General features: G+C 46.2%; 1 protein-coding gene across 1 annotated transcript; it reads left to right on the plus strand.

Moving 5' to 3' along the window:
• The first annotated feature begins 4,828 nt into the window (after window positions 1–4,828).
• On the plus strand, window positions 4,829–9,016 carry LOC149833679 (protein BRASSINOSTEROID INSENSITIVE 1-like). The gene has a single exon (XM_090010941.1). It carries the CDS (start codon window positions 5,088–5,090, stop codon window positions 8,742–8,744), a length of 3,657 nt encoding a protein of 1,218 aa, XP_089867067.1. The 5' UTR covers window positions 4,829–5,087; the 3' UTR covers window positions 8,745–9,016.
• Window positions 9,017–13,121: the final 4,105 nt, after the last annotated feature.

Raw genomic sequence — 13,121 nt, forward strand, 5'->3', positions numbered from 1 at the left:
ATGTGTGAAGTGAAAAGAAAACCCGAGACAAGGCCATGCAGGTCCGTGGGAACTCCTAAAGTTTTTACCTTTTCATGGGTTTGAGTGCCCAAAAGACCCATTTCTTTCCACCATTTATTGTGGCTGGCTGTGTCCAAAGATGTGATTTACTTTTATCCAAACATAGTGTATTGACAAGATGTTCCCTCGGTGGCTGGACATGCATGCCATGGAACATGACTTTTCCACCATCCAAATTAAGTCTTTTTTTTTTTTTAAAGGCAAGTTGGGGTTAGTCCGACCCCTACTAGTTATACAACTATACCATTGGGTTTTGAACACGCAACGTCCCAACAAACACAAGGTACCGTACACCAGACAAGCTGACAATTAAGTAGGGATGCAAACGGTTTGGATCCTAAACCCTAAACCCTAAACCCTAAACATCTAAATAAAAAAGGATTAGAATTGAAATCCTAAACAATGTTGTCAGTATCGGTGCATATCGAGCAGAAAATCGATACGCTTCACCCCCTGAATTGGCTATTTTTCAACAAATGTAAAAAAAAAAAAATTAATTATTTTTTTAATATTATGGCTTTAACATGTGTCATGTTCATAATATTTTTTTAATTATTTTTTGGCTGAGTCAGAACGATTCACTTGAGTATCAATGCCGATTCACCTGAATCGTTGGCCAAATGATACAGGGCCGATACACACCGATATTGACAACATTGATCCGAAACACCTAAAAATTTCAAAACCCTCATCCTCCTGGATCCGACCCATTTAAGCAGTTTCAAATACATGCAACTTGTTTCTACCCCGTAGGAGTATGAAACACGAATCTGCATATTTTTTGAGAAATATATAAGGCATAAGGACATGGATTTTTTAATTGATTAAGATCTTCTTCTTTTTTATATCTAGAGTATAAATATATTTTTAGTAAAAATATAATTAAGACTATTCAAAATTGTTAAAAAAAGGATTGTACATATCATAATGTGTCACATGGCATATCCAATATATGTCACGCTGTGTCCCTAGACACAGAATCTCGAACGACGTGTCCCTGTGACAAAGGCTGCTAAGTCTGGAGCCTAGTGGGTCCATTAAGCTTAGGAGATCGGGGTTATGTACTTATCTGCAGGACTCGGACCTAAATTCCAAACTAATCAGGATCCAAAACGGGGTAAAGTTTTCGACTCAGAGTTGTCTTGCCCCGTTGGACCCAGACCTGGATCTAGTCATACATAAAGCAAACCCGGTTGGTATTGGGCCTGGATCCAAGTGCTCATCCCTGAGGCAGGACTTTGCTTCCTCGGATTCCCGTGTGGACCTCATGCAAAGATCTGACCAATTCAAACTACAGATATCAAACTCTCAATTGTATATGATTTAAAAGCTCCATTTTAGGAAAAAATGGTGGATCTTTGGCCCCAGTACGGTACACTTGAGTGAAAGTGAAAAATGTCGATCCAGGTCTTACACAACTGGACCCATTTTAAGGCCCAGTTATTGTGATAATAAATAAGGGAATAGGGACCATCTCTGGCTTGATGGTGATAAATGCAGTGGTGCTATGAGAGTTTAAACATCTCAAACCCTAACTGATGTGGAAGTCAGTGGTATGGTTGTAATCATAGTGACAAATATCTGCATTTTTTTGAACCACAAAAAAAAAACGATATTTTACATGGTGATAAAAAATGTAAATATGGGCAGAAATGATTTTCTCTATTGCTTATTTTTCCTTGTAAAAATGTATTTTTTATTTTTTAAATTAATTATGTTACCTGCCCATGAAAATATGAGATCATACCAGAATTTTGTTTTTTAAATTAACCAGATTTGAATTCAGATTCAGATTTGGATGGTTAAAAGATCATACCAGATTGGCTTTTTTACATGTAATTGGATTCAGATATTTGTCCTGCAGCAAAATTCAAAACAAGATCCGCATCCAATTATAACTAAACGTATTGGAACTCAGTTGGATATATGATATAATCCGATTCATTGACCTCCCTACATGGAAGTGGAACCCAGTAGGCGGTCTTGGTTCGGTCCATTAGCCACCTACATTGTCATGGGCCGTTTACGCCGTAAGATAGATCAGGAGTGCGTGTTAGGTCCATTTGACGTCTTCGGATCAGGTTGGCTGGGACCCAAATCAGCAAAATGATTGCAGTGGGTTCGTCGAGCCAAGTTGGGCAGGGTCCAACCTCCACCATAGTAACCTTGCCCTGACCCAGATACTCTACTGAACTAACGCGACCAGAAACCCGGACACACCTGAACTTGGACCGGCGCACCCATGCGAGACCAGACTCTGAAGAGAACGTCAGGGACGCAGTCGTCACTTTCACGGTCTACAGGGTTTGTACTTGCCCGAGGGATTTTTTAAAAGGTTCCGTAAATGGTATGTATGAGATTAAAGAAACTATACAAGGATATTTTGGTACTTAGCTATTTCTCGCTCAACGTGAAACTTCGTGATATGATTTAGCAAACGGTCTGACGTGTACCCTCTAGGTTAACGAAAAGACAAGTTAAACCTTGTGATGTTTTAAAATGGTGCTCCTATTGTTGAAATGGTACGGTAAGATTGAGGCATCCCACAAAAATTAAAAAATATCATTTCTGTCCTCTTCAAATTAACTAGGTTTGTCTTATCTTGTAGTAAGGGGTGTCAACGGGTCGGGTTTGACCCGGACCAAACCCTATAGGGTCAGGGTATGGTGATAAATAAGAACACCCGATTAGAATCCGGGTCGGACCCAAAGAGTCTGATTAATACATGGAACCGGGTATGGTTTGTGAAATTTTATGCCAGACCCAGGCCCCAATCAAGTTCCCATTAAGATCCGAAATTTTTCAATGTAAAAATGATAAAAAATATTATTTTACCAGGTCTGGTTCATGTAGTCCTTATAGGATCTGGGTATGGTTTCTTTTATGGTGGGTCCAATCAGACCCAGATCTGGACCCAATACCATCATCTCAAATCCTGTTTGAGTCTGGTTCTACCTGGAACCGAACCAAACCTGACCCGTTGACACCACCCCTATCTTGCAGTGGACAATGGACCGTTAAGCTTGGGTTTAATTTATAAGCTGTAGCCCGCCCGATTGCCCACCTCTAGTCTTATTTGGTTTAGGGTATTCACAATTAAAATTTGAAAAATCAGGTTGGACTAACATAAATTGAGCATCTCATTTTTTTGAATTTATAAATTGCAGATACCCATTCCTTAATCTGATTTAGGATACATTTAATTTGCAAGACCATCAAGTTCAAACCGGATCCGACCAGATTATATCCCAAAAAAGAAAGATAATTTTTCTTTTTAGAGTTACCATTTGTTTGATATTTCTAAAAGAATTTCCATGTTTTTTCCAAAAGATATCTGAGGACCCAATTAACTTTCTTGAAACTATCAAATGGCGATGTGAAGTTAATTTCATTGTTAAGATCTAAGATCTATTACAAAATATAATTTTGAACCTTTTGTTAGAAGAGGGTTGCTTAGTTTACTCTATTATATAGTAAGGACAGTTTTTATATGTAACTCATGGTTAAAATAGGTCACTTCAATTAAAGTCATTATTCAACAGTTTTAGCAAAAAATTAGATCCTAAAATGTGCTTTAGAAAAACATGGCACTTTCCTTCATATATCAAGCAGTTGGTGAGACTCATAAATGTTTGCAATGCCTCATGATTCTTGTCATTTTCAGCTTCCTCTGATGGTAAGTTACAATCAAACACTTTCTTAAAGTTCAGTGTAACTTGAAAAGGCACAAGTTGTGATTGTGATTCTCATTTGGAAATACTTCCTCTTTTAAATATTGGAAAGTTGGTCACAAGACCAACCATTACAGCTTTTGTATGTCAGATGTGATTGCTTATCCCACCTCTGACCAAAGCAAATATGCCCACGTCTCTTTGTGGTGGGACATTGCATTGCAGGTATGTTAGAATTATAACTAGTGGGGGTCTGCCTAACCTCAGCTTGCCTTTCAAAAAAAACAACAACCCATGATTTAGAAAGGAAAAGAAAAATCCATTTGAGTGAACTTAGGATGCGCTTGTGTACTGCAGATATAGGCTCCACACCATAATCTGCACAGAGCCTTCTTCTGCAGAAACCTAATTGGACCTCCCCCACCAATGGAAAACATTTTCCACTGAAAGGGGGGAGGGTTTCCTATGATTTTAGGGCAAGGAAATGAGAGCTTCACATTTGAGTTGCCATAGTGGATCCTGAAAAAATGCAGTGTATTGTGAGTTTATGAGGAAAGACTTAGCTTTTCATCGCATCCAAATAAATTTTTTTTTTTTTGGTAAGAAACATTCCTCTACCCCTAGATGGAGGCGAGGACTGTTTTCCTATCAAAAAGTGTATTTTTTAGGAAAACTTTTCCAACGAAAAAGCATCTCTCGTTTGCAAGGGTTGGAAAAGTAGTATCAAATTTTCATTTATCTTTCTGGCTTCCAAACGTGCCTTTAAATTGGACTTGAAAGAGAGAGAGACACTGTTCATGGTTGGATAAGGACTTGAACAGTATCCGCAGTGTCTTTCTCTTAATGACCAATCAGGGGCATGTACGTCATTTTAAAATTATTGTAAGGCTTGAAAAGTTTGTTGAAGACGCATAATAACCTCTCGAGACCACATGCGTCATTTTCTAATTATTGAGGGCGAAAAACGTCATCTGGCTTCACTTTTTTTTTAATCCATGGGCACGCTGCGGCTGCGCACAAGCCATCTGATCTGACTCGTCTCTCTTTTCTCTCTCTCTAAAACCCAAACAAGGCATGCAATTTCCCATCGTTACGAAGGAAATCGACTAAACACTTCCCCCATAAATTAAAAAAAAACTCTCACGTCCAAGAAAATCCAAGCCTTCTTCGTTCACTTGCCATGTGACTACCAGCTCACCCACCCTCTCTCTCTCTCTCTCTCTCTCTATAGTTTCTCTCTCTTCCTATTACTACAAGTACCACCCCCATCCCTTCCCTCTCGTCTTTTGACTATCTGCAAACTCCTCTCTCTCTCTCTCGATAGCTAATGGAGCAACAGCCGTTTCCGAAACCAGAATGAGGAAAAGCCACGTAAAGGTCTCATCCCCCATGGAAACTTCCACAACGTTCGGAACCTCCCTTCTCTTCCTCCTCTTCCTCCTCTTCCCGGCCTCCGTCCGCGGCTTCCGGTTGGAGGCCGCGTCGGCGCGGAGGCTCTCCACCTCTGCCGGTGGCGGAGGCGACGATGCCCGGCGCCTCCTCTCCTTCAAGGCCGCCATCTCCAACCCCGGCTCCCTTCACGACTGGCACCCCGGCGCCGACGCCTGCTCCTTCTCCGGCGTCGTCTGCTCCGCCGCCGGCCGTGTCTCCTCCCTGGACCTGAGCTCGCGGCAGGTGATTGTTGATCTCGGACACGTGGTGGGATCCCTGATGGGCTTGGAGGGACTTGAGGGACTCTACTTGAGCTCCGCCAATGTCACCGGAAACCTCTCCGCCTTCGTCGGATTCGCCTGCAACAAGGGCCTCGCCGAACTCGATCTCGCTGGAAACTCCATCTCCGGCGACCTCTCTTCCCTCTCTGGCCTTAGCTCCTGCCCTAGCCTGGCGAGATTGAATTTCTCCGGCAACGGACTCTCCTTCTCGGCTGCCTCCGCCGGAGGAGGCCGAACCTTGCCTCCGGCGCTCGAGGAGCTCGACCTGAGCTTCAACGACATCTCCGGCGACGGCGCTCTTGCTTGGATACTCTCCTCCGGTGGGTGCAGAACCCTCAAGGTGTTGAGCCTCCGCGGAAACTCGGTCTCCGGACCGATTCTGATCGCCGGGTGCGCGAACCTCCACGACCTCGACCTCTCGGCGAACAACTTCTCCGGAGGGATGCCGGATCTCGGCGCCTGCGGCTTCCTGGAGCGCCTGGACCTCTCGTTGAACAAGCTGTCCGGCGGGATCGGCGACGGCATTGCCAGGTGCCGGCAGCTGACGCACATCAACCTGTCGGCAAACGCCTTCTCCGGCGGGATCCCGGCTGCAAGGTTCGGCGGCAGCCTCCAGTATCTCTCACTCTCCGGTAACCGCCTCCATGGTGAACTCCCAGCCTCCCTCTTCACCTCTTGCTCCTCTCTACTCCATCTCGACCTATCCGCGAACAACTTCTCCGGCGGCTTCCCGTCGTCGCTCGCCGGCTGCTCCGCGCTTCAGATGCTCAACCTCAGCGAGAACAGCTTTTCCGGCGACCTGCCCTCCAGAACCCTGGCCTTCTTGAGCAACCTCAAGGGCGTCCTGTTCTCCTACAACTACTTCTCCGGCGAGCTTCCGGCTGATCTCCTCGCGAACCTCTCCAGACTAGAAACGCTGGATCTGAGCTCCAACAGCATCGCCGGGTCTATACCGGAAGGCATTTGCCGGAACCCAAGGAACTCCCTCAGGGAACTCTACCTCCAGAACAATCTCTTCGTCGGCCCCATCCCGGCGACGCTGAGCAACTGCTCGGAGCTCGTCTCCCTGGACCTGAGCTTCAATTACCTCACGGGGATGATTCCGGCGAGCCTCGGCGAGCTCGGCCGCCTCCGGGACCTCGTCATGTGGCTGAATCTGCTCAGCGGCTCCATCCCAGAGGAGCTCTCGAGGATCGGCGCCCTGGAGAACCTGATCCTTGACAACAACTGGCTCACCGGGAGCATCCCCGCCGGCCTGAGCAACTGCACCAACCTCAACTGGATCTCTCTCTCGTCGAACCTCCTCTCCGGCGAGATCCCGTCCTGGATCGGCCGGCTCTCCAACCTCGCCATCCTGCAGCTCAAGAACAACTCCTTCTCTGGCATGATCCCGCCGGAGCTCGGAGACTGCAAGAGCCTCATCTGGCTGGACCTGAACAGCAACCGCCTCAGCGGGCCGATCCCGGCCTCGCTGGCCAAGCAGTCGAGCAGCGTCGCCGTCGGTTTTATCTCCGGCAAGCGCTTCGTCTACCTGAAGAACGATGGGAGCCCCACCTGCCGCGGCGCCGGAAGCCTTCTCGAGTTTGCCGGCATCCGGCTGGAGCAGCTCGTGAGGGTGCCCACCCGCCACGCCTGCAACTTCTCCAGGACCTATAAGGGCTTCACCCACTACACCTTCAACAACAACGGCAGCATCATCTTCCTGGACGTCTCCTACAACTTCCTCTCCGGCCCCATCCCGCCGGAGCTCGGCTCGATGTTCTACCTCAACGTGCTCAACCTCGGCCACAATTCGCTGACCGGCGTGATCCCGAACGAATTGGGGAAGCTCACCAAGATAAACGAACTCTTCCTCTCCGACAACCATCTGCAGGGACCGATCCCCCCTTCCTTCTCCGGCCTCTCCCTCCTCTCGGCGATCGACGTCTCCAACAACAACCTCAGCGGCCCGATCCCCAGCGGCGGGCAGCTCTTCTCGTTCCCGGCGTACCTGTTCGAGAACAATTCCGGCCTCTGCGGCCTTCCCCTGCCCCCCTGCGGGGACGGCTCGTCGTCGGCCTCCCCTGCTTCGCAGGGCCGCGGGAAGTCCCACGGGAAGCAGGCGTCCCTGGCGGGGAGCGTGGCCATGGGTCTTCTCTTCTCCCTCTTCTGCATATTCGGCATCGTCATCGTCGCCGTCGAGACCCGGAAGCGCCGGAAGAAGGAGGCCGCCGAAGCATTCGGCGACAACCAGTCTTCGGGGACGCACACGCGCACCACCGGGTGGAAGCTCACGTCTACCACCCGGAAGGCGCTGAGCATCAATCTCGCCGCGTTCGATAAGCCGCTGCGGAAGCTCACCTTCGCGGACCTGCTGGAGGCCACCAACAACTTCCACCACGACAACCTGATCGGCTCCGGCGGATTCGGCGACGTCTACAAGGCCCAGCTCAAGGACGGCAGCGTCGTCGCCATCAAGAAACTCATCCACGTGAGCGGCCAGGGCGACCGCGAGTTCACGGCCGAGATGGAGACGATCGGCAAGATCAAGCACCGGAACCTGGTCCCCCTGCTGGGTTACTGCAAGGTCGGGGAGGAGCGGTTGCTCGTGTACGAGTACATGAGATACGGCAGCCTGGACGACGTGCTGCACGACCAGAAGAAGGGCGGGATCAAGCTCGACTGGCCGGCGCGCCGGAAGATTGCCGTCGGGGCTGCGCGGGGCTTGGCGTTCCTCCACCACAACTGCACCCCCCACATAATTCACAGGGACATGAAGTCCAGCAACGTGCTGGTGGACGAGAACCTAGAGGCGAGGGTATCGGACTTTGGAATGGCGAGGCTGATGAGCGCCATGGACACCCACCTGAGCGTCAGCACCCTCGCCGGCACCCCTGGCTATGTCCCTCCCGAGTACTACCAGAGCTTCCGATGCAGCACCAGGGGCGACGTCTACAGCTTCGGGGTCGTGCTGCTGGAGCTTCTCACAGGCCGGAAGCCGACGGACTCGTCGGACTTCGGCGACAACAACCTTGTGGGTTGGGTGAAGCAGCACGCCAAGCTCAAGATCAGCGACGTGTTCGACCCGGCGCTGAGGACGAAGGACCACCCGGGGCTGGAGATGGAGCTGCAGCAGCACCTCAAGATAGCCAGCCAGTGCCTTGACGACCGGCCGTGGAAGAGACCCACAATGCTCCATGTGATGGCCATGTTCAAGGAGCTCCACGCGGGCTCCGGCCGCTCGGACGCCGACATTGACGCCAGCTTCGGCTCCGTCGACATCAGCCTCAAGGAGGCCCCCGAGCACAAGCAGCAGCAGTAGCTAAGCTAGAGCAGAGAAGCACAAACCAACAGAGATTTTTTTCTTTCTCTCTTTTTGGTTAAATTTGCAGGTACTTTCTCCTCGCGTTGTTTCAGGCTAGAGGAAAACTGAGGAGGCAGGTGAATTTTTTACTGCAGCGGGTAAACGGGAAAAAGAAAACAGAAGAAATTATCCTGATTTTATACTTTTTATATCGTTATTTTTCATCTTTTGTTAGTTTTATCCATGTATATGTATCCTCTACATCTTGTCATACATAAATTGGTTGTATATATACTCTCTCTCTCTCTCGGACAGTGACAGGACCAACATGTCCCCGAAACCAGCCATGGTGTGTGAAAGCGAGGTCATTCAAAGCTTGAGGTAGGAAGGGGTGTGGGTGCAGCTTTCCTACCTCTCTGGCTAAGAGGACAAATTAATGGGCCACTGTGCCTCCCTTGGGTTGCTGGTGAGTCTTCCCTTGTCCCACTCATCCGCTTCCCAGGCCAACGAGACGTCTTTTTCAGTCGGCAGCTGCCCGAGCTCCAGCTTGTGGCTGATGTTGGGCTTTGACATTCTCCTTATGGATGATGATGCCACGGTTTTCTTTACCATGCCTACCTCAACTTGATTTATATGGTTGATTCATGTAGTGATCGATCAGTTGGTTTAATCAGTACGATCACGTCGAATAGATATATCAGAGAAACAACTAAGAAGTTATATGATAATGATGATGATTATTAGTGTTAAAATTCATAAAAACAGATTGGTGATGCAGCATCATTGCATAGTGGGCATGCAGCGACCTGCTTGACAGCCACTCATCTTTGGCATTCTTCGAGATGGGTGTGGTGTCTGTCTCGAGAAATATTGAGATGGATGGTCATCAGCAGCGATGCAGCAGGGGAAATGACCTCTCTTTCACAGTGAGATTGGAACAAGGCAACCTAGAGCAAGACAAAGGGGATGATAGCTAAGTCATCAATGCGTCACAGATTCCCTCTCATAGTTCAACGCCACTCTGTTAGTGGGCTGGGGACTTGGTTTTTAAAGTAAGCTGATAAAAAATAGGTTTTAAGAGTTGAAAAAAACTGTGGTCACCTGTAATGCAATATTAATATCCAAGTTTTCATAAGCTTTGTAGCAACACGTAAGAAAACGGCAGGTGTTTATAATAGAGGAGGCATGGAATTTTGTAGCAAAGTTTTCATCTAATTTTTTTTGCAAAATTTTCTACCAAAGTTTTCATTCCCTCATTAACTTAGGAAATGTATTGATTGAAGTTGAATGAAATTGGTCATTATTTCATCATGCCAACGCAGGGCAGTCCAAACGTAACACTTAAAAAAGATGATGGACTTTGGGGTACAATGATGGAATTGGCGAAATATGGCATTGTATGGTTGTACCGTGCACTTTCAATGCAGTTCTTTTTATGGACAAGAATGCCCCTGCACAGACAGGACGGCCTAGTCAGGGGCAGTTAGAGTCTTTTTTAAGGGCGGGGTGTGTGGTAAGCACTAAGGAAAAGATCTAAGAGAGAGAGGGGGCGTTCCATCTCCTTCATTGATGGAGAGAGAGAGAGAGAGAGATGGGGGTGTTAAGCACGTGCGAGTGCGATATGGCCGTGCACGGAGGGTGAACAGCAGAGAGGGAAAGAAGGAAAGTTTTAATAAGAGAGAGAGAAAGCCATAGTGAGAAAGAGGGTGAAACAATTGAAGGGAGAGAGAGACGGGTTGAGCCCACGTGCGGTGGGGACCACGTGTCAGCAATCGAGTGAGAAAAGGACAAAAGGACGAAGGAAGAAGAAAGAGAGAGAGAGAGGATTGTGAAGGATTTTATTTCTGCAAAGACAACACAAATGACACCCAGTTTAAATTAATCTAACTTGACTTAGTAGACTCTCTACTAATGCACTTAAAATAAGTTTTTTGCTTATTGTACTAAAAAAAAAAAAAGTGAGCAGCTTCTTGTTTTTTGCTAATGCACTTAAAATAAGTTTTGCGTGGCTAAGAGGAATGATTACACGCAAATGAGGCTCATGTAGCTTTGATTGGATTTGGGACCATTACCTGGATTGGATTTCAGGGTCCATTTTTCTCGTGTGCGCCTAAGCCATAGTCACAAATTTCATTCTTGGGAAAAATAACGCGAGAAAATCTCACTATATCTTAAAACACAAGATTTTCTCATTAAAATCTCTGTGAAATATTGGTGTATATAAATAAATAAAACAACTTAAATAATGTAAAAACTAGGAAAAAAGTGTTTTTTTTATCTTGTTATCATCAGGTTAAAGGTGTGATATTTTAAAAAACGGCAATATTTCAAAAATATCATTTTTGGGGGCATAATATCACGATAAAGTGGCGATATTTGTGACTATGGTGTAAGCAAGGAGGAGACTGATCTAAGTAGCTGGATTAAGATCACGCGATGGATTTTGAATGGGCTCATAGGTGCCACTTGTACCAAATCCACTATGTGAGCAGTCACAATTAAAGTGGCAAACCGTCGACAGACCCATAAGTTAAACAAGGCGGGTCCAATTCTGCTGGATCAGACCTGGGGAAACACGCAAGACAAATGCCTCAAGCAGATAAACGGGTCATGGGGGGGGGAGGGGGGTTCCACTGTTTACGGTTCAGATGGTGTGGGCCCTACACACACGAGGTAACCCCCCATCCAAATGGGATCACACAATGAGACAGCATAAATTTAAGGTGGTGTGGGGAAGATGCCTTGTGTTTTAGGGTCCTTGTCTGGTGCATTATTTTAGGGTAAGTGAAAGTAATTGTTAATTAATGATGTGGAATGATATTAGATAAAATGTTCTTATTGGGGATGAGAGAGAGATTCCTTTCTTTTCTCTCATTTTTTTAATGTTACTTGTGCTGGATTGAGGTCGGATTGGAGACCACGACCATCACCCTGCATGTGCCCACCCGTCTCTCTCTCTCTCTCTCTCTCTCTCTCTCTCTCTCTCTCTCTCTCTCTCTATATATATATATATATATATATATATATATATATAAGTGACACTTTATGCTTTAAAGTTCATATATAAGATGCGACACATTTGTTTGACCGAGAAAGGTTGAATGACAATTTAAAGTTCATATTAATGCAAGGCTTGGATCTATTAAGCTGGATCTGTAGATGAGCTTGAATTAGGGGTGTCAACGGGTCGGATTTGGTTCGGACCTAAGTGGCACCAGACCTGGCCCTTCGAGTATGGTATCGGGTTTGGAACCAAGTCTAATTGGATCCATTATAAGAGAAATCATACCCGGACCCAATAAGAACCATATGAACCAGACCCAGGTCATACATGGTAAAATACTATTTGTTATCAGTTTTACATTGAAAAAGTGCGGGTCATAATCGAAACTTGGGTCGCGCCCAGGTCAGGTATAAAATTTTACAAACTATACCTGGATCTATGTATTAATCAGACTTTCAGGTCCAGACCCGATTTCACAAACTATACCCGAACCCCCATAGGGTTTGGTACTGTTAGGGTTCAGATAAACCCCAAAGTTAAGCCCAAAGTCAAATTATTGAATAATTTACATGTAGGTGGCCAAGGTTTAGTAAATTTAAGTTGATCCGCTTCAGGTTTAAATTTTTAAGATAGATGTCTAGCCTTCTAAAAAATTGTTCAGACGTTCGCCACAGTTGCTCCATTCACCTCCAAACCGACTTTAGCCAACTCTTGAAGATGAAAATTTTAACTTGTTTCTTTAAATTATTGAATGCCAATTTTGTAGATATGCTTAACAGGGATGCAAACGGGTCGGGTTTCGGATCTCAAAATACATTGGGGAATTGAGTCGGTTCGGATCCAGGACAACCAATTTTTGCAAATCCTGTCTTCCTAGATCTGACCCACTTGCAACCCTATTACTTAAGAGTAAATAAGTAATTTTAGAAAGAAAGATCAATCCATAAGCGAGTTAAGTCTTCTCCTTTATTTCTCCTTCATGCTGTCACACACTCTCTCTCTCAATTTTCAGTGAAGCTCTTTAAGGTAGTCATGTTGTGTTGGCTCATGTACTTAGCACTAGGAATGATTGGTACGGCACGTGAGGTGCATGGTTGGTTGTATTTAGGGGTATCAACGGGTCAGGTTTACTTGGTCCCAACTCAAACCAAACCTTATAGGGTTGAGGTATGGTGACAAATAAGAAGACCCTATTAAGACTAAGGTCCGAACCCGAAGGCCGGATTAATACATGGACTCGAGTATAGTTTATGAAATTTTATACCAGACTCGAGCTTGACCAGAATTTTGATTAAGACATGTAATTTTTTAATCAAAAAATATTATTTTATCAAGTATAGTCTGGGGTATGGATTTCTCTTATAATAGACCCTGTTAGACCTGGGTTCAAA

The sequence above is a fragment of the Nuphar pumila genome, chromosome 6, assembly GCF_984573655.1.
Source record: "Nuphar pumila chromosome 6, dmNupPumi1.hap1.1, whole genome shotgun sequence".
NCBI lineage: Eukaryota > Viridiplantae > Streptophyta > Magnoliopsida > Nymphaeales > Nymphaeaceae > Nuphar > Nuphar pumila.